This window comes from Mixophyes fleayi, chromosome 11, assembly GCF_038048845.1.
Source record: "Mixophyes fleayi isolate aMixFle1 chromosome 11, aMixFle1.hap1, whole genome shotgun sequence".
NCBI lineage: Eukaryota > Metazoa > Chordata > Amphibia > Anura > Limnodynastidae > Mixophyes > Mixophyes fleayi.
The window spans coordinates 20,672,928-20,694,384 of NC_134412.1; the positions used below are offsets into that span (position 1 = coordinate 20,672,928).

At 38.5% G+C, this 21,457-nt stretch overlaps 1 protein-coding gene across 1 annotated transcript in view; it reads right to left on the reverse strand.

Annotated features, from left to right (window-relative positions):
- LOC142108041 (paired box protein Pax-6-like) overlaps nt 1-20,373 on the reverse strand; it is a 40,378-nt gene extending 20,005 nt beyond the window's left edge. The window contains exons 1-2 of the mRNA XM_075191732.1: nt 20,143-20,373; nt 4,957-5,151 (exon numbers count right to left, since the gene is read on the reverse strand). Coding sequence (XP_075047833.1) covers nt 4,957-5,071 — 115 coding nt within the window. The 5' untranslated portion in view covers nt 5,072-5,151; nt 20,143-20,373. The remainder of the gene's footprint in view (nt 1-4,956; nt 5,152-20,142) is intronic.
- Between the last annotated feature and the right edge of the window lie 1,084 nt (nt 20,374-21,457).

The window sequence follows — 21,457 nt, forward strand, 5'->3', positions numbered from 1 at the left end:
TATATTATAATAATGTCATTGTTACTCAACAAGGTGAGGCAATATAAAACATACATTGCTTTTGGAATACCTGTATAATGTACCTTTTTAGAAGTCAATAATGGAAAACAATGTTCTATAAAACAAACAGGCTGCTTAAACAAGATTAGCTGAAACAAAACACTACAAATAAGTAACAATTTTGTCTAAATAAATCACCTCTCCTTGTCAGACTCAAAGCACTCTCGCTACCCCAGGGCTCGGCGAGAATTATACAAGCTGGAGTTCTTGAAGGGAACAGGTTGACGTAACCCCAAGCGGCCAGCCCTGATGGTGATCACATGCTGGGAGCAGACATACGATTCTGAAACACGAGCCCACGGGCGGACGTAGCCGCTGGATGCAGTACATGTTGGCATAGTTGTCAAGGGCTGCAAGGCAGTCACTGCCTCCAACTCTAGTGTCATGTCGGACACAACTTTCCTCTGGCACAAGCTACTCGCCAACACAAGACGCTACAAGCTGCAGTCATGTCTGGTGTGAAAACCAGTCAATCACCAGTCACCGCTGCTGACCACAAAATGCTGCAGAATTCTTAGTGACCTGGATGGGATTTAACTATTCATGCATGGGTGGGATGACCGAACTGTCAGAGATGCATTGTCTCCAGATCTGTGACTTCACTCAGCCAGCTGGCACCAAGGTCCTAGACAACAGAGCAGGAGATAGTGGAGTGGTTTCTTAATTATATGCTTAAATTAGTTCTAGTTCTTGCTATTAATAAAGAAATATTTCTGCTTAACTGGGTTACCACTGCAATCTGTGGGTTTACACCGCAGATAGAATCGTGATTATATTCTGTAATCTGCCTGGTGTTGCACAGTATTCTCCACAACGTCATTTCAATTCCTTTACTAAGAAAGTAATAAATAAACAAGCGAACGAAGAATAAAATCCTAATCCTTTCTAGGTCAAAGATGCCAATGTCTTGGAATGATTTCCAGGGATGCGTAGTTGCTGAGCCGTTGTAGGTAAGCTTGTCGCACATGGTTCAGTTTAGGTGGCATTGGATAAAAAAAACGTCCCCATTATAATACATTTGCCCCAGGGAGCCCAACTTGTGGACACACTGCCAATATGTCCACTCCGCTGGCAGGGTCATTATACAATTCAGCAACATGCCATCCAATTTTGTCGAGCAATCGGTTCCTTTCTGGAAATGCTGGAAACTTTAGGTGTTGCGTTTACAGGGATCCCCAGTAATGTTCTTGCACAAAGGACTAGATTTACTAAACTGTGGGTTTGGAAAAGTGGAGATGTTGCCTATAGCAACCAATCGGATTCTAGCTGTCATTTATTTAGTACATTCTACAAAATGACAGCTAGAATCTGATTGGTTGCTGTAGGCAATAACTCCACTTTTCCAAACCCGCAGTTTAGTAAATATACCCCAAAGAGTTTGGATTATTATCAAGCATTATTCTTGTTTTGAGCCCTATCAATATTGCCAGCAAAATTAGTGTCTTTGTATACTAAGACTTAATTGGATGCAATCTATTCAGTGCAATCTGATTCTAAACTTGTTTGAGAAGGGCATTTTTTACCTTCAGTTTAATATCATTGTATGTAATTTGTTTGTGGCAAGATCCTCTCAGTACACAGCGCTGTGTAATATGTCAGCAATTTATAAAAAAAAAAAAAGATAACAATGGGCAGCATGGTGGCTCAGTGGTTAGCAGTGGGGTCTTGGGTTCAATTCCCAAACAAGGCCTTATCTGTATGGAATTTGTATGTTCTCCCTGTGTTTGCGTAGGTTTCCTCCAGGTGCTCTGGTTTCCTCCCAAACACCAAAAACATACTAGTAGGTTAATTGGCTGCTATCAAAATTGACCTTAGTCTGTGTGTGTGTTAGGGAATTTAGACTGTAAGCTCCAATGGGGCAGGGACTGATGTGAATGAGTTGTCTGTACAGCGCTGCGAAATTAGTGGCGCTATATATATAAATTATGATGATGATAATTGGTAGAATTGTATCCAATATACATAATAATGGCCAAACCTAACCATTTTGTGAGCTGAACCAATACTAATGGTAATGCAGCATGTCAATTCGCCAGGAACCAAAATCCTCAAAAATATTTGGGCATGATATGCCTCATTATACCGTCATTGGCTATAGTGAAGAGGCTGCGGGCTCTTGACTATTACTTCAGTTCACAAAATGGCCGCCACCACCCTGAAGAGGTGACAGGTACATGTTATCTATGTAAAAACAGTACTTTTTATGGGTTAGCCATTTAGATTTTCAAGAATGTACTTCTTTCATCTGTCGCTACTGCTGAAGGTGTTAAGTTGTTGACATTTCACCTCACACGAAAGACTGACAAAAAAAATAAAGCTCTTTAATGTTTTCTGAACTGTATTGTTGAATACCACAGGTTTCGACTGGCCTGTTTTATTTCTTTGCAGAACGTGTTAACAAATGTACAAGTGTTTTGCCTAGCTGAAACTAATTACACGAAGATGAAACAAAGCCTAAGACGCGTAAAGTGTTCACGTATTTTAAAAAAGAATAATAATAAAAAGCATGTTCTTAGATAGACAGAGTTCAGGCCCCTGTGCAAAAGCAAAACGTGTGCAGATTTGCAGGGAGCTAAGAATATGGCAAGTTTCCTGCCACGACCACAGCCCGGCACCGCAGCACTATAAGCTGTGACACAGATATCAATAACACAGCTTGGTCAGTGACTAAAACTCTTAACTGACTCAGCACAGATAGAAAACAAAATATACTGAATTGTTCAGCTGCTCCATTGGTGATAAGATCAGTAAAAATGCTACATTATTTTTTATCTTGTATTAAATCAAGTTTATTATTACCCCCCTTTTGTTATAATCTTTATCCTTCTTTCTTATTTCTCGTCTTCCCCATATTTTCTTTTTTTCGTTCTCTGGTATAGTGTTGTAAGAAAATCTTCCTCTATATGACAATTTCCTTCACAAGTGTCAATGGGCCTGATTCATTAAGGATCTTAACTTGAGAAACTTCTTATTTCAGTCTCCTGGACAAAACCATGTTACAATGCAAGGGGTGCAAATTAGTATTCTGTTTTGCACATAAGTTAAATACTGACTGTTTTTTCATGTAGCTCACAAATACTTGATAGCTTATTTATACACTGACATTTAAAGTTGATATGTGTGTGCTACATGAAAAAACAGGCAGTATTTAACCTATGTGCAAAACAGAATACTAATTTGCACCCCTTGCATTGTAACATGGTTTTGTCCAGGAAACTGAAATAAGAAGTTTCTCAAGTTAAGATCCTTAATGAATCAAGCCCAATATCCTGAATACAATATAACCGTTTTCTAGATTTTTATTGTATCAGTATTTTATCAGGATTCCAAAGACTCGGATCTATCTGTAGATCCCCTGGCCGGCCTGAGTCTTGTTAAATGACTGTGAAACAGGAACGTTTTCCCAACTGACTATAATACACAACAAACGGATGATTTTCCTTTCCTGACATTTTACCTCTTTTGGAATATTTTTTATTTCTGTCATTGTTTGATGATTGTAAAGATCCATTTGGACAATGTTGAATAAGAAGGAATTTAAATAAAATCTTTCTAAAGGACAAGAACAATGTCAGCACTCACTGACACTTTATAGGATCGGAAAAAATGATGCAGGATGCAATTAGTGGCTATTAAATATCATATTTGACAATGGTTCTTAACAGTTGTTAGAAGCATGTTTAACAGTTGTCCCTAATTTGCAGGGACAGTCCAATTTTTTTTAAAATACAGCAAAATAAATGTAAGATGTCATTGTGACAATCTATTCTTATTATGTAGACTTTGTAAGTTAATATTTATCAAAGTGGACTATTTGTAAGTATTATAAAGTGGCTTAGTTTACACATCACAGTTTGTGTTTTGGATATTATTAAATCCTTATTTACATCTTACTGTAAAAATTCAAACTATCAACTGCCCAGAGCCAGGAACTAGCTCAGTGCCTGTAATCATCAACTGTCTGGAGCCAGGAACTAGCTCAGTGCCTGTAATCATCAACTGTCTGGAGCCAGGAACTAGCTCAGTGCCTGTAATCACCAACTGCCTGGAGACAGAAACTAGCTCAGTGCCTGTAATCACCAACTGCCTGGAGACAGAAACTAGCTCAGTGCCTGTAATCACCAACTGTCTGGAGCCAGGAACTAGCACCGTACCTGTAATCACCAACTGTCTGGAGCCAGGAACTAGCTCAGTGCCTGTAAACACTAACTGCCTGGAGACAGAAACTAGCTCAGTGCCTGTAATCACCAACTGTCTGGATCCAGGAACTAGCACAGTGCCTGTAATCACCAACTGCCTGGAGTCAAGAACTAGCACAGTGCCTGTATTTAATAACTGCCTGGAGCCAGGAACTAGCACAGTGCCTGTAATCACCAACTGTCTGGAGTCAAGAACTAGCACAGTGCCTGTATTTAATAACTGCCTGGAGCCAGGAACTAGCACAGTGCCTGTAATCACCAACTGTCTGGAGCCAGGAACTAGCACAGTGCCTGTAATCACCAACTGTCTGGAGCCAGAAACCAATATGTTTTTGGAGTGTGGGAGGAAACTGGAGCACCTGGAGGAAATCGGGAATTGAACTCATGACCCCAGTGTTGTGAGGCAAATGTGCTAACCACTAGGCCACTGTGCTGCCCACGCAGTCTATTTTGAATGCAGCAGCTAGACTAATTGTCCTCCCCAAAATATACTTTTACTGCTGTTCCGCTCGGTCACTTCCGACATTCGTCGTTTTGTGTTTTACTGAATCCAATGTAAAATATTTCCGTTACATCTCTTCCCTTGTTTCAAGATATCTCCCAACTCGGTCCCTCAATCTGTGTCTCTCGTCCACACTCATAACTGATTGGTCATATTCCTGCTGAGGAAAATGTACAATCTTTTCCTCACAATTACCTGGATTGGGCTGTCCGGTCACAAGGTTGTCCTGGTACCAGTCCTGTCGGCTGCCCCAAGCTGCGTTCTGTATGTTCAGCATTCTGATCTTCTGGTCAGTGCCATCAGCCCCCATGGAACACCCACCTGTTCCTAGAAAGGGTTTGTGCCGGGTAGGTCAACCGGACATGCTGCTCAGGGATCTTCAGTGATGACCTGCAACAGAACAAAATGGAGGATGCCATTCAGTCTTGGATTTCCCAGCATGCAACATGTCACTGAAACCATTTTGATGTCTTTTCAGGAATAACAAAAAATAATGTGTGACATTTGGAGCACATTTACACCATTGCTGACATTTTAAAATCATTTACAAGGGCACTTTGTTGCCTTCAAGTACGTCACATGTGTGGGCAGGACTTGGTGATATTGCTATTTTTTTGGCGTTTTAAATATTACATTCATAAATTATAAAGCCTGGAGAAAGAGATTAGAAAGTAATAATTACTTTGTGTAGCTGGTTGATTTTGAAAAATGGACATTTCCTGGGCAAATCTTCAAAAACGAGGACTGGGGATAAGGGACAAGGGCAACTATGCAGTTATCACCCTTATCCAATCAATAATAGTCATCTCCCACATTAAATGATATATGTAGAGAGCTATAGTACTGGTAGCAGCTAGACTTTGCACATTGTCTCACTTCCAGATGAGTAAGAACACAAAGGTAGCAGCAGTAATATATATATAATTTGTCGGGTGATCACTACTTCACAGTATAACAAACACATATCATTGTTAGGTACAATGTAGTAGAACAATTCCTAAACACTTATAAAAAGGTTTCCATGCATTAATATAATTTGTTAAGTATAAATGTCTGTTTTTATTCTCTGCTAAGAGCTCAGTTCCCTTTGAACCAGAATGAGCACTGCTATTTTTTACTTGTTAGAAGAAAAAAAAAAATCATGGGGTTGCAATGAACAGCAGATTTTCAATGCTGGCCCGTAGAGAGAAGTTCTCTTGAGCTAGAAACTTTAATTTCTAGATTGTTAATCTTAGACAGATCATAAGCTGGAAGTATCCACATAATATACCATTACTGTAGTTAGCATACATGGGGATACTACACTACATAGTGTCATTTTGCTGTCCAAATTTTCCATCCTGCCAGAAGAGACTGGGGGCGTATATATACTAAACTGTGGGTTTCAAAAAGTGGAGACGTTGCCTATAGCAACCAATCAGATTCTAGTTATCATTTTGTAGAATGTACTAAATAAATGACATCTAGAATCTGATTGGTTGCTATAGGCAACATCTCCACTTTTTCAAACCCGCAGTTTAGTAAATATACCCCTGAATGTGATTTTCACTGTACAGGATAAGGTCACACATGCAATAACAAAAATAGAGGCGCTCAGCTTGATTCTACCATAGGGTACAAAATATAAATCATATAAAAAAAAATATATTAAAACAAATTTAAATGAGAGAATAATGGTTTAAATAATATGAATCATCCTAAGGATTAATTTATTACAACACATACATAAAAATAACGATGTTCCTCAATATAAATAGATGAATAAAAACACGCTAGAACATTGTTAGATTCGCTAAGCTGCAATTGTTACAAACATGTAGCTAAATACATCCTATATTCAGAATAGTAATGTCCAAGTGCCCAGAGGAAATGAACAAATTACGGATCCTGAAATACAAATCAATGTCCCAACACATGCTAACACAACTAATGCTATGTATACGGTCATCAATAGATCCATAAAGAACATGGATTATTGCAATGATACGCCGTTGTGTTTCTGGTTATGTATACATTTAATGGATGATTCCAAACAAGATTATTTTTGCTTGTGGAGTAAATGTATAACCCAGTAGTACAGTTGTTTTAGGATACATGGACAGCACATGTTGGAACTTGCATTGTTATGAGGTGGAGGGGTTAAAATCTTGATTTATAATTTATTTAAAGCATCGTCACCACCTAGGAAATTATTTTACTAAGGTGCCCCTTCCTGTAGTCGTAGCAGCATTTTTATTTTCCAGGACTCCTCTGTTCCTGTTTAGAGCCTCAGCTGAAACTTGGGGAAGGGTGGGTGTGAGTGCTGGAGAAGTCACATGGCACAACCAATCGGAGGTGAAATGCGTGCAGTGTATTCTACATCGCGTGTTCTCCTTTTTTCCTCAGTGTGCTTCAGCTGTGCAGGTGTTTTTAGACATGTGGGATAGTGTGAGTGGCATGTGGGGAGATCTGTGGGATGTGAGGACATGTCGGAAGGTCTGTGGCATATGGGGAGGTCTGGGTAGCATGTGGAGAAGTGTGAGAGGCATATGGGGAGGTCTTAGTGGCATTTTGGGGAATGTGGGACAGTGTGCATGGAATGTGGGACAGTGTGCATGGAATGTGGGACAGTGTGCATGGAATGTGGGACAGTGTGCATGGAATGTGGGACTGTGTGCATGGAATGTGGGACAGTGTGCATGGAATGTGGGACTGTGTGCATGGAATGTGAGACAGTGTGCATGGAATGTGGGACAGTGTGCATGGAATGTGGGACAGTGTGCATGGAATGTGGGACTGTGTGCATGGAATGTGGGACTGTGTGCATGGAATGTGGGACTGTGTGCATGGAATGTGGGGAGGTCAATGGCACAAGGGGAGGTCTGTGACATATGAGGTCCATGTGGGGAGGTCTGAGGGACATAGGGGGAGGTTCAGCGTACATGCGGGATGTGAGGGGTTGAAGAGTTCTGAGGGCATGTGAGGCTATTTTGTAGCAAGTGAGGGGCATGTGGGGGCATTTTGGGATGATATGGAGGCGCAATTCCGTCCCCTTGATGTATATTGGGTTGCTCATCACTGAAGTAGAGGAACCACAGATGTGGATTATACTGGGGCATGACCTAGCTGTGCAAAATCAAGTTTGGACTATGGGTTGTACTGACTTTGTAAAGGAGATGACTACTCACAATTTTCAGTCATATCCTCCATTATTGTATGTTGGAAACTAATTTTAAATGCAGCTTCTCTGCAGAACTGAGGATGGACCTTTTGAAAAAAACAGCAACATTTTTGCAACAATGAAATAAACTAAAAGCTTGTTGTACTGCATTAAAGGGAGTAGTTAGAAATCTCAGACTATGATCTTTCACCTGACTTGATACGTGTAGGATGAAACCTACTAGTCACAAGTACCTAGGTCAGCTCTAATGCCTATTTACCACAAGAAGCAGCAGAAAAGTTAAGAAGTATAATATATAAATCATCCCATTATTATATGTAGGATATGGAGTGGACTTTCCACTTAACAAGCAATGACTTTTACAAACAATATGTCAGATATAGGAGTACAATTGTTTCACTCAGGAAGAAACACCCATGTAAAGATGTATTGAGGAACATTTATGAAAATCAGTGCAGAGCTGTTATGTAAAGCAATGAATCAGATGTTTGCTTTATTTTTAAGGTGTGTCTAACTAGGATCTGAGCACAATATTACACAGTATTAAGTCTTCATCTCCTGCTTCTCAGTTATGTGTCTTGTTTATTAGCCAATCAGATTATTGGAATGTTCACAAAATAGCCAATCAGAGTGATTCATTCATTTGAATCTTCATCAGAATGCTCACAACAGCCAGGGAATTTCAAGAGATGAGTTTGCTGTTCTTGTGGGAATTAGTAACTTATCGACTAGTGTGATTAGGAGAGAGTTCCATAGTAGTAGTAGTAGTTCATACGTCCAAATTGTTTAACTACATAAAAAAGAAAGATTCAAATTGGTTGCTGTGAACAATGCCTCAGTTTTCCTTTGCATCATTTTTAATAACTCGCCCTAGTGTCTTTAAACCTAACACTAAACCCAAAAACTGACATTTCCAGATAGGAATTATGAAGTGAATATACACCGTTTACTGTTAATCTGAGATTACGCTGCAGCTCTGTTATAAATTGTGACCTCTTCACTCCATTACACATAGCTGAACCCCTTCCTAGATTTTTAAGACTGTGTTCTACTGGGATCTGATAAAAGTAACAAACTGCAGTCATTTGAGCTGCTGTGATGTCATCTCAATAAATCCACCAATCCACATAGAGCATTTCAGCAAAATATGTCTGTCAAGCTGTCAGTCACTGCTTGCACATTTAGTTAGGGCTATTGTGCCGGAATGGGTATCATCCCTCCAGGCATTTTCAGTAAATGTCAGTAAATGTATACCTTGATTCCATAACCCTGTCTGCCAACACTCAGTCCCCTTAATTATACAATTCACCATGGTGCAAAAAGCATCCCACTGAAAGTAATGGCTGTCTCCCAGTAGCGGAACTTCTACCATGGGTGCAGCCACTACAGGGACGGGAGGTGAGGGAGGACCGCCAATGCTGGGTCCCCCCTTTTGAGCCCCCCGGGCTCAAAAAGGGGGGACTCTCACGCAGATCACTGAAGCAATCATCAAGGCTCGCTCTCTGCAGAGCGAAGTCCTTTTCTAAGCAACAAATGAACAGTAGGCGCATGCGCCACGTTGCGCATGCTCAAAAGAGGCCCTTGACAGCTCTTTTCAAAGTAGAACCGGGGGGACCAAAAGGCTACAGCTGCAGGGCCAGGCCCTTACCCATGTCAAAATCTGGTTATTTTGCAGTGTTTAAAAGGCTCAGTAGTCACACACCAGCAACACCCCCAAAATGTTTAATAACCATCCTTTGAAGCTCATCACCTTTTTCCATACGACTGTAGGTGCATTACTGCAGCAGCAGGAAAACCCCTGACCAGCCTAGCTCCTCCAATCAGAATGAAGAAAATATTGCCCCTGGCCGTCGACACCATCTTGATGCTATAGTACATGCGTAAACACATACAGACGGGTGCGCTCTCTCAAAATTAGGATCATGATGCACAACGCCTGAGACAGCAGTCGTCTAAAACAGCAAGTTTTGTAGGGCAGCAAAATAAAAGGTATTTGAAAATGGCCAGATTTCTTGTTTGAAATTAGTGGTATTTATCTTGTTGTCAAATCTAATTCTGCTGAAACCATTACTATATTTGTCTGTAAAAGTAAACACAACCAACACAAACGATGTTGGTAGTTTGTGTATGACATGAGAAGGGCGACATTTCAGTCGCCACCTCAGGCAGCAGAATAACTAGGCTGCCTGGTGTTCTCCTGTGATGTCACGAGGGGGGGGGGGGGGGCATTTGTGCTGCTTGTACACATATTTCCTATTTCATCAATGACCCATTTTATGCCTTAGCCATTATGACCATAATACATTTTGAAATAAGTATTAACTGCTATGGGCTGTATACGTTTTATTCCACAGGCAGAGCAATATTCTGTATATAGTTTCCTAAAGTCATTATCATTTATAAATGTAACAGTTGTATAATGTATTGTGTAAGTGGTTCCTGTACATGCTGAGCACGGAAGCTTCTCCTCTTTTCCTGTTCACAGAAATAAAAGTCTGAGGAAATACATGAATGACAGAAATCCTCAAATTCTAAGTCCCCAGTTACTTTATTTATAACCCAGAACTGTCAGATATATTCTAGAACGTACACATATCTGTCTGAGCACGTCAATAAAACATACCCAATAAAATAGATCAATTCTGTAACTGTGAAAGGCTAATTGATGAATGTACTTCAATAGCAAATGCCCACAAATCAGATCTGTGTTATAATTGAACAATTTGAGCACAAAGGGCCTGATTCATTAAGGATCTTAACTTGAGAAACTTCTTATTTCAGTCTCCTGGACAAAATCATGTTACAATGCAAGGGGTGCAAATTAGTATTCTGTTTTGCACATAAGTTAAATACTGACTGTTTTTTCATGTAGCACACAAATATCCAACTTTAAATTTCAGTGTACAAATAAGCTATCAGGTATTTGTGTGCTACATGAAAAAACAGTCAGTATTTAACTTATGTGCAAAACAGAATACTAATTTGAACCCCTTGTATTGTGACATGGTTTTGTCCAGGAGACTGAAATAAGAAGTTTCTCAAGTTAAGATCCTTAATGAATCAGGCCCTAAATTCTGAAATCTGCAAAATGATTTGTCAATTTGCCATTTAAAACACGATTTTCCAGAGAATGCTCCTGTCCAGCTAGGTTTCTCCAGCGCCAGAATCATTTACAGTGTCTCTCATGTGCCTAATGTTTAATGTGGGATCTAGGGAGGTATTTACCATATTGTTTTCCGGTGTTTTCGGCATAAATTTACAGTTGTTTTGATTTTACATTTCATTGATTATCTGTGTTCGTTTGATACTTAATTTGTAAGTCAGATTTGGTTATATTATAATTGTAATCATAGCCACGCTGATATTTATTTGAGCGAAAAAGAGGTGTTTCTAAGACAGATCATTTTTAGAACAGCTGGTGTAAAATATATTAAAATAATTTTAACAACACTTACTACACTATTTATTTGAGTAAAAAAAGGCATTTTAAGTGGCATAATTATCTGGTGCAATTACAATAAAGTATATTAAAAGATTTTGATCCACAGCTACTAATTTATTTATGGGCAGCACGGTGGCTCAGTGGTTAGCATTTCTGCCTTACAGCACTGTTCAGTTCCTGACCATGGCTTTATCTGTGAGGAGTATGTAGGTTCTCCTCGTGTTTGCGTGGGTTTCCTCCAGGTGCTCCGGTTTCCTCCTGCATTTCAAAAACATACTGGTAGGTTAATTGGCTGCTATCAAATTGACCCTAATCATTGTGTCTGTCTGTGTCTGTGTTAGGAATTTAGACTGTAAGCTCCAATGGGGCAGGGACTGATGTGAGTGAGTTCTCTGTACAGCGCTGCGGAATCAGTGGCGCTATATAAATAAATGGTGATGATGATCTCAGTGAAAAATATATACAAGACAGACTACTTAGAGCTGTAATTCGAATAAATTATATTAAAAGAACGTGAATCACAACAAAGCGTTTTATTTGATTTATAACCGAGGTGTTTACAAGACAATTTAGGGCTAGATTTACTAAGATTCCAGTTTATTGGCGGCTTTAAACCGCCACACATCACCGGCAGTTTAGTGCTCCAAACCGCCGCATATAATAAAGGGGCGGTTTGAGGCTGTGATGTAAAATAACTGGCGATGTGTGGCGGATTGAAAACGACTGAATGGCCGACGGTTTGGTTAAAATCACCATGAAAACCGCCATCCAAAAGACAGGACAGGACAGTTTTAATACCTGCTTCTGAATGGTTTGATAGCGCAAACATGATGTTTGAGCTATTTTTGCCATTCAAAACATAAGAAAAGGGACCACTGACATTTAAATTATTGGGGCAATCAATATTTAATGATTTAAGGGACAAGATTATTTTAAAATGAACTTATGGGGGCAAAATTTAATTTTCTTAATAGTAAGGGGACTAAATTATATTATTCGGGCACTATGTAATGCCAAATTGTGCGAAATAAATAATTAGATCCACCATTAAAAACAGTTAATATTATTATACATTCCCTTTTCCCCATAATATAATGCAATAATAGTATCCCCTTAAAATAAAAGGAAGAAAATGCCCTATAATTTAACTATAATTTAATATTGCCCCTTAATCAACAAATAATGATTGCCCCAATAATTTAAATGTAAATGGTGCTTCCTCATATGTCAGAGTGCAGTTTAAACGATCTCACCACTCACAACTATCTCTTTTATTTTGGCCTTTATGGATGGCGGCTTTGCGGCGGTTTCGCAAACCCCAGCTTAGTAAATCTGGAGCTTTGTATGTTCATCATTTAAGTCGGGATGGCGACTTGTAAAGTGGTAGTTTTGTAAAATGTCAATTCCGGCCATTTAAATGGTAGTTTGGGCTTTGCAAATCCGGCGGTTTTAAAACCCCTGGAAAAATTGCCAAAAACCATTGGTTTCACCAAGCCACACTTTAGTAAGTCTAGCCCTTAGTGTTGTAATGTTGTTAAAGTATCTATCCCTTTACTTGAGAGGGGGGGAAGGACATTTCTAAGTTAGCAAATGTTTTATTGCAAATAATATATAGTTAATGAATATGAGCCCTTTCTATTGTAGTATTTATATGAGTGAAAAATAGGTTTTAATAAAACCGTTATCTGATGCAAATATAACAAGGTATACTAAAATCTATTTTGCACCTTAAATTACTGTGTTATCAATTGAACTGAAAGACATTTATAAGACAATTCAGAGATGCAAATAGAACATAGTATTTTAAAATAATTTAAACTACATCTAATAAAGTATTTATTTCAGTGGAAATTAGGTGCCTATTACACAGATAATTTTCGGGGCTAATGTTGTGTACTACACCTACTGCAATATTTTTTCCAGTTAAACGAAGACTTCTGAAAGTCTGGGTAAACTGAAAGAAAAATCACTGGCATGTTTTGCCCTTTAGAATGAACAGGGGCATTTTAAGACTGACTAAAATGTTCTGATGTTATAAAATAAAGTATGTTCCAATTGCCTATAACCACACCTACTGCGGTATTTATGGCTATTTAAGGATAAGGTATATTCTGATAATTTGTAAAGACACATACTGCAAAACTTATTTGAGTAAAAAGCACTTGTTTATAAGACATATAATTTTCCGGCTCTTTAATGACAAAGGTACTGTATATACCTATAATCTGTTGTGCACGGTATTTATTTTAATTAAAAAAAGATGTTTGAAAGTCTGAGTGGAAAAAAAATATTTCCCAGATATTACAAGGTGTTTACAAACACTGTATAAACTAACAAATCTACGCAGTTTACAAATGCTCTATAGAGTGTACAGAAACCACAGTGTTTGCATTCGACATCCGTGTGTCTGGCCTGTAGTCTTGCCAGCCAGCCAAGAGGAGGTAAGAGTAGATTCTATACACAGTCAACCAGCCCCATACCAAAAATTTATTTGGAAGGGGAAGGCTGGAGATAGCTACGAGTGCATTCCCGGGTTGAGTTCTGCTCACAAGAGCTTTCAGCCTATCAGTGATGTTTCCTATTCTGCACTGAACTCCAGCAGCCAATCAGAATAGAGCATCCCTAGTGTAGGGCCCCCTTAGCGATAGTCCTAATAGTTAGACATGCCTCAAGGTGTGTACAATTCCAGCACACAGATAATCCCATCTTGCATCCTCTGTCCAGTGTAATCCAGAAGATACACATAAATTATTTAAATATAAAGAAAAATGTCCGATATTGGCTTGTATGATATTTGCGCAGTTTTTAGTGTACTATGCACTACAAACAAAAAAAGGTTAATTAATAGGGGGAAGGAAAACTTTAAGCCATCGAATTGTATTCAGAGGGATCTCATAATCAACATTGTGTAGATTTTCAATTTCTGTTTGAACATAACCCTTACAAACATACGGTGGACAGCAGTTTGTCCCAACTTATTACACCGGTCTTCACAGAGAATATTTAGTCTTAATGGCAGTGTAATATTTTCCTGTGCGCCAAACAATTAAACAAAGTACTTAGCTCTATATATAGTGATTTAATAAAATCTGACACCATTAATCTTCATCATTTTAAAGCCAGGTATGAAGAATAGACCTTTATAGTTAAGTCTGATTTATATAATCTTTTATGTTTTTGATGTTAAATAATAAATAGATTAAAAATATTTATTTTGCTGTAACAATCCTTTTATTAGTTTTTAATTTAATACGTTAGTCGGCCAAGTCCTGTATATTTTAGAACACCCTCCATTAACTGATCACATGTATCCTGTGTTAATGAACAATGATTCTATTAGAACATCAACATTCTATAGTCTATGCTCCACTGTGCAATAACTATATACATATAAAAGGGTACATTGCGACATATTGAAGAGCTAGAATTAGGATAGATGGACTGAGTCCTATAACAAGCCGGCCCTTAGAGATTCGGGAAAAGAGGGAGGTTGGGTGTTAAATGGAGGAAGGATTGTCCAAAAGTGGAAACCCCTGAATTATTTATATTAATCAACATTAAAAATGCTCTATAGAATGTAAAGACATCAGTGTTGAGTGAGAGAGGCAGAGTAGAGTCAATACTAGAATCCTCATCATTTATTTATACAGCACCACCAATTCCGCAGTGCTGTACAGAGAATATTTGCCGCATTGGAGCTTACAGTCTAAATTCCCTAACATACACATACATAGACTAGGGTCAATTTGTTAGCAGCCAATTAACCTATTAGTATGTTTTTGGAGTGTTGGAGGAAACCCACACACAAGAGGAGAATATACAAACTCCACACAGATAAGGCCATGGTTGGGAATTGAACTCATGACCCAAGTGCTGTGAGGCAGAAATGCTAACCACTGAGCCTCCACTCAGTCCTCATTATTACTTGTTACTGTCTAGGACACAAATTGTGTGACAAATTTCCATGCTGCATTCCGGTTGTTAGGCCTAATACTCTATTATATCCATCCAATCTGGAGATCCATGTGTGTGACCCCATGATTGTCTCGTCACTGTTGTGGAAAGCTGATTGTTAGCACATTCTTCACTTTATTGCACCTGAAGAAAATTATTATCATCTCATCCTGTTTTAGCATAAGACTCCTCATCCTAGTCTTTTAGCTTATAGACACATGCACATATAGTTTAACCATTCATTTGCCTATTACTCTAATATATGTTCCCACTAAAACGGCCATTCCAATTAAATTAGCTGTGAGGTTCTATAGTAACGTCGCGGTTATGCTACTTCGTGATATCGTAGGTAATGATCGTAGCTCATTTTTGCTCACACTTCGTAAGGGTGCAATCAAAAATGAGCTAAGTTTTCATTATTGTAATTGCTGATATTGTGCAGAGAAACAGAGGTTACTATGGAAACTCGCGTCTACTTGAATCGGCCCCACATGTGATTGGTCAACATTCCGGTCCGCGTGTGTGTGAGGTCATCAGTTGAATTGTATTTATGTGGTCAAGCTGCCAACAAAGGTGATTCTTCACTGACTGGGCCAAGCATCCAGATCTGCATATAAGTGACTTATGTTTATAACGTCTATGTGTCAGGGAACAGCATAATTAATTACCAGCCTTATACAATCATGTCCAGTCTGTTGCATCTAAGCAGACAAAATACTGTTTCTGTAGGCCTTGGCGTATTGGAATTCCCATCATATATGCACTGAGCTTGTTCATAATGTACTTTAATAAATATTAACCCAGAGAAAAAAAGTACAGATGATGAATATTACATGCAGCATACAGAATAGCACATATTGTGATATACAGTTTGGTCAATGAAAATCATCATGTCAATCAGAACAAAACACATCTTATTGAAACTCATTAAACAACATCTAAAAAAGCAACTTAATAATTGCCGTCCTTCCATCATTGATCATCTAGTATTGTTTTACAATCCGTAATAAATGCATTTTACATGCTATCTCTTTGCTTTTCTAAACATTATATGTTAAAATTAACACGTACACTTATCAATGCTAACACGATTGCAACAAGAGAACAAAGATACACTGTGTCTCCCCGATAACATATAGATGGACGTAGAAAATGATTCAGGCATTTTCCAAATTCAATTTCCTTGAAAAACATTAATGATAAATAGTAACTTTGTGGCCCTAACTGTCACTGTTTGTGGCATTTATACAAACCTCTAGTTTGTTTTCTTTTATGTATTGCTATTTGTTTTGTAATATGTATAAAACCACACATGCTAATGCTAAGTAATGATTAGGTCATGTTGACCATTATTCCCACAAAGCAATGATAAAAACATCAACGTTATTTCATAAGAGATAGTTATTACTGAGCACTCTAGGCTGTTGTTTTAAGAACTTAGGGGATATATTTACTAAACTGCGGGTTTGAAAAGGTGGAGATGTTGCCTATAGCAACCAATCAGATTCTAGCTGTCATTTTGTAGAATGTACTAAATAAATGATAACTAGAATCTGATTGGCTGCTGTAGGCAACAACTCCACTTTTTCAAACACGCAGTTTGTTAAATATACCCCCTAGACTGTAATGAATTGGATGCACAAAGGCAGGTACTGGGATTTTATAGCTTTTAAAAATTTCATCTCCAGCAGCGATGCAGAAACATTAGATAAAGTCGTACAAAGTCGGGAAAGTTCACAAAAAAGAAAATCTAATTACCACCTATAAGAATGCACTTTGGCTCACGTATCTCTATCTGTTTCAGAGATGGGCACCCTGGTGGTCTCCAGGTCTTGTGGAACTATAAGTTCCAGCATGCCCTGTTAGTTTCTGCAAGATCTACATTAGGAGACACAAAGGTTGTTCTTCTGTCAGGGGAGGGCTGGAAAATTGTAGCCAGCGGGCAAGACAAGCAAAAAAATTCAGGTGACCCAGCCCAAGATAGCTCACTAAGGTACCGGCCCGAGGAAGGGGGGGGGGTAGATGCCCCCCAGCCCAGGCTACCCCTGCCTTCTCTGATCTATATTCTGGCTAATAAAACATTATAAAAGTCATGCATTGTATGCTTAGCATAAACAGTACCACTTATCATCATCATCACCATTTATTTATATAGCGCCACTAATTCTTCAGCGCTGTACAGAGAACTCCTTCACATCAGTCCCTGTCCCATTGGAGCTTACAGTCTATATAAATAAAACATATATTAGTTAATGGCACTTTTAAGTCTTTAAATCCAAGCCTCTCTGAACATGTTCCACAATTTTAGCACCAGAAAATCCATTAACCATACCACCAAATGACTTTTAAGAAACAAAATAAAAAGCCTTTGTTTATTCAGTGACCCTTGTGATAGGTAATATTTAAATATTGTGCCCACATAAATGAATCACTGTGCGGTTTCCAACCCTTTATAAAAGGTATTTAAAAATCAATGAAAAAGTCAATTGTCACTAAATAAATGATTGATATTATCGAACTGCACATAACATACAGATGCCTGAATAGGGTATTGAACCTCATGTTCCCATTACAGAATATCGAGACTTAGATATAAATAACATTTAGTTATTACGTCAGTAAAAGCACCATTGTCAGTAAATGTTTATCCTGAAAATATTCTAAGGTTGACCTCACTTCAGAATTGGAAGCAATATCAACTCCTCACAGTACGAATCTAATATATATATATATATATATATATATATATATATATATTGCATGAGAGCTTGTAGTACCATGTTTATATGATCAGCAGTGTATGAGGCTTCTCTACAAACAAAAGACTAGTTATCTATCCCTCGGCGCTACACCGGGATTGCAGAATGCTGCTAGGTAAATAGCTCACAGGGAACATTCTGTTGTTATTCTGTTGGTGTAAACTGTGACTATAAAAAACTTCATCTGCCTGAATAATTCTGCTCAGACCTCTTTCACTTTATGTTCCACAAGCCATCTCTACTTAAGATCATCAGCAAAGCTCAGCACTAGTTCTCCGTTTAGAAGCTAAGTCAGCTATTGCTGGCCAGTCCTATTAAGACGCAAAATATACTGCTTATTTATTAACAAAATCTGCCGTTCTCACTGTTAAACCGTCTTGTACGGACATCCATTGTGTCTCTGTTAGAGCTTAAAGGCACAGGGGTGTTAATGTTTGCGTTTAACGTGCTTTAATGCTGCTAGCAAAATTAAAACAAAGCAAATAGACCTGTACACAATCTAACAAACATTTACTTCGCTTCGCTTCAATCTCAACATTGCCTGCAGCGTCCACAACCATTAACACTCGGTACAACTGAATTGAGCTTCAGGGGAGTGCTCATTAAGTCCATAGTACACTATGCTGCAGGGAGGCATTGATACACGTTTAATACCCTGTTAAAAGTGAGAGCAAAATATATGGTTTATGCTTTTAACTGGCTTTGTTTTTCAAATCCCCTGTGTACAAGATCTTACATACAGAGTTCTAATTCCCATTGTGAGTATCCACTAAATTGTGTCATTGTTATATCGCTCTATATGTATGTATTGCTAACTCTCTGCACTGCAGGACATATTTGGGTTTATTTATGAATAATTATAATAATGATATTGCTATTAGATAAGCAAAGTATATAAATTTGTTCCAATTATTTAGTGTTTATATGTTGTTTTTTTATGTCATTAAAGCACTAAAATCAGTTTACATACAACATAATCTATGAACGGTTAAAATATTAAAATCACTCCATATACAACATAAACTATGAACGGTTCTGTAGCTTTGTGCTAGACATTTGTATGTGGTAACTATAATTACCTATTAAATCACATACTATAAGCCCCATATTTTATTCTTGCAGGGTTTTAAGTAGAGAGCTACTTTAATATCTCTATATATCAGATGCAAAAAAGTAAAAACAATGTGTTTGTTAACAATACCCTAAGGACATAAATATATCACAATAAGGCTGTGCAGTAGCTTTCTTGCATGTCTTGCAAACTATGCTGATTCTCAAGGCACGGGGAGGGGGTATAAAGGGTCGCCTCCGGTCAACCACACTCCAACCAGGCTCGTCAAACAAAAACCGCCATGTCCACTGGGCAGCAAACGATAATCACTTGTATTATTTGGATACCCCTCTCTCTCTCTGCAAATTAGACCAGAGATCTCATGCCCACCCAAACCGCCAATTACTGACTCTAGTCGGGATGAGAGAGCTCCCAGCTCCCTCAATTTCTGTAATGCGCCTTTTCCTCTTCTATCCCGAGGTCAAAAGGTTGTCATATAGACTCAACAGGAAACCAAAATATTTATCACAAGTGAAGATCGAAGCAAAGAGCGAAGATTCTAAGAGAAATGTTACCAATAAGCATCAAAAGGCACAAAAGGTGTAATAATTATGGCAAAAAAGAAAATCAAGTATATAAACAAACACCATTAAAATATTGGGAGGGTTGTAAATCCATCAATAAGCCATAGACAAAACAGTAACTCTGTAAAGAATTAAAAAGAAAATCTTTAAACGAAACTTTAGAAATCTGTTAAAATGTTTTCTTTTTGCATTAAAAGGCAAATAAAATATATTATTGGTAGCTTTGTCATAGACGCAGTTTATATTAAAGTTTAGCTGACCAAGGTAGTACATGCGGGCAGCTGTAGAAAAATATAAATAAGAAAAATAATAATAATTTTAAGTCTAAATTGTGCATTATCCAGTGACTGTCATCTGCACCAGCTGACTAATCATCCAACAACTCACTAACCCTATAGGCAGGAGACAGGAGAAGTACGTAAGTCTATCACCTTTCCGAGGCTGGAGTTCTTGGTGGAACCTGGTGAGAGCTCCACACATATGGGTCTTCCGCACCCACAGCTGGCAGTCGCTCCAAATGACTGTGCCACTCTGAAGCCGTAATGAATAAATAAGTTCTGGGAGCTATGAAAAACCAACAGGATGGTTCATCTTGGTGACACTTGTACTAACCATTAATGTCATGTTTGAACTTAATTCTACAGAATGGTTGGGGGATGGGTGGGAGAAGGGAGAGGGAAAAAAAAGAGAGATAGAGAAAGGGAGGGAGTATGGGAATGGATATGGAAAGGGAGGGGAGAGGATAAGAGTAGTACAGGGATAGGAGATGAGAGGAGGAAGCAGTACAGCAGTCCTTGAGTATCAGCCATGGTCCGTTGGGTGAAGAGAGAGCCACGAAGGTTTCTGGCAGGGCCTGTCAACTCTCGTCAGGGTCCAAACCAGGCTGCAAATACATAATCACTAAACAAGGCTTTGTGTTTGACACACAGCGGTATTAGGCAAAATGCCACTGCCAGCCAGTGGTGTTAGGGGCAGAGCATTGAGACATACCTGCTCTATGACAGCAGTTTACCGTGTTGAACCATTTAATATCTCCGCTACATTACCTGTTCCTTGCAGTCGTAGAGCGATACTAAAAGTTTAGCTTCTACATTTTGCAACTAAAATTGCACATTTAATTTTGACCCCGCCTCATTTGTCCTTTTATTAATTAAATACTCAATTACTTTTTAGGTGCAACGCTGATGGGTCTCAGAGCCTATTAAACTTATTTTCAGGTGAGTAATGTTTGTGAGTCACTCTTGAACTGCTCATGTGCAGGGGACAGGATAGTTTCAGGCAGCACCAATCTAGTGGCAGCAGGGATGATTCCTGGTCATAGACATGCCTCTCCCCGACTCGTCCAATCAGGGATGGCGCTAGGTTTGTGGGTGATCAACGCGCCCCCTACCCTTGAGTGCTGCCCCTCACTCCCTGATTCCTCACCTTAGTGTGTATGTGTGTGTATATATATATATATATATATATATATATATATATATATAAAATCCAAAATGCAGGTGCACACTTTAAGCATTAAGAACATATCTATACCGTACATAATTAAAGACAGATACAAGTTAAACTCTGCAGTAATATGAAATATAGAAAATCCTTTCTGGAATGAACATGAGGTTCCTCGTGCAGATTTTTATCACACTGTGTATGCCCACCTTCCACGTCAAGGTGTACTTAATTGACGTGACCCTAATTTCCTACATCACCTCATTATTCTACTATTCCTTTTATTTCTTAAATTATTCAGTT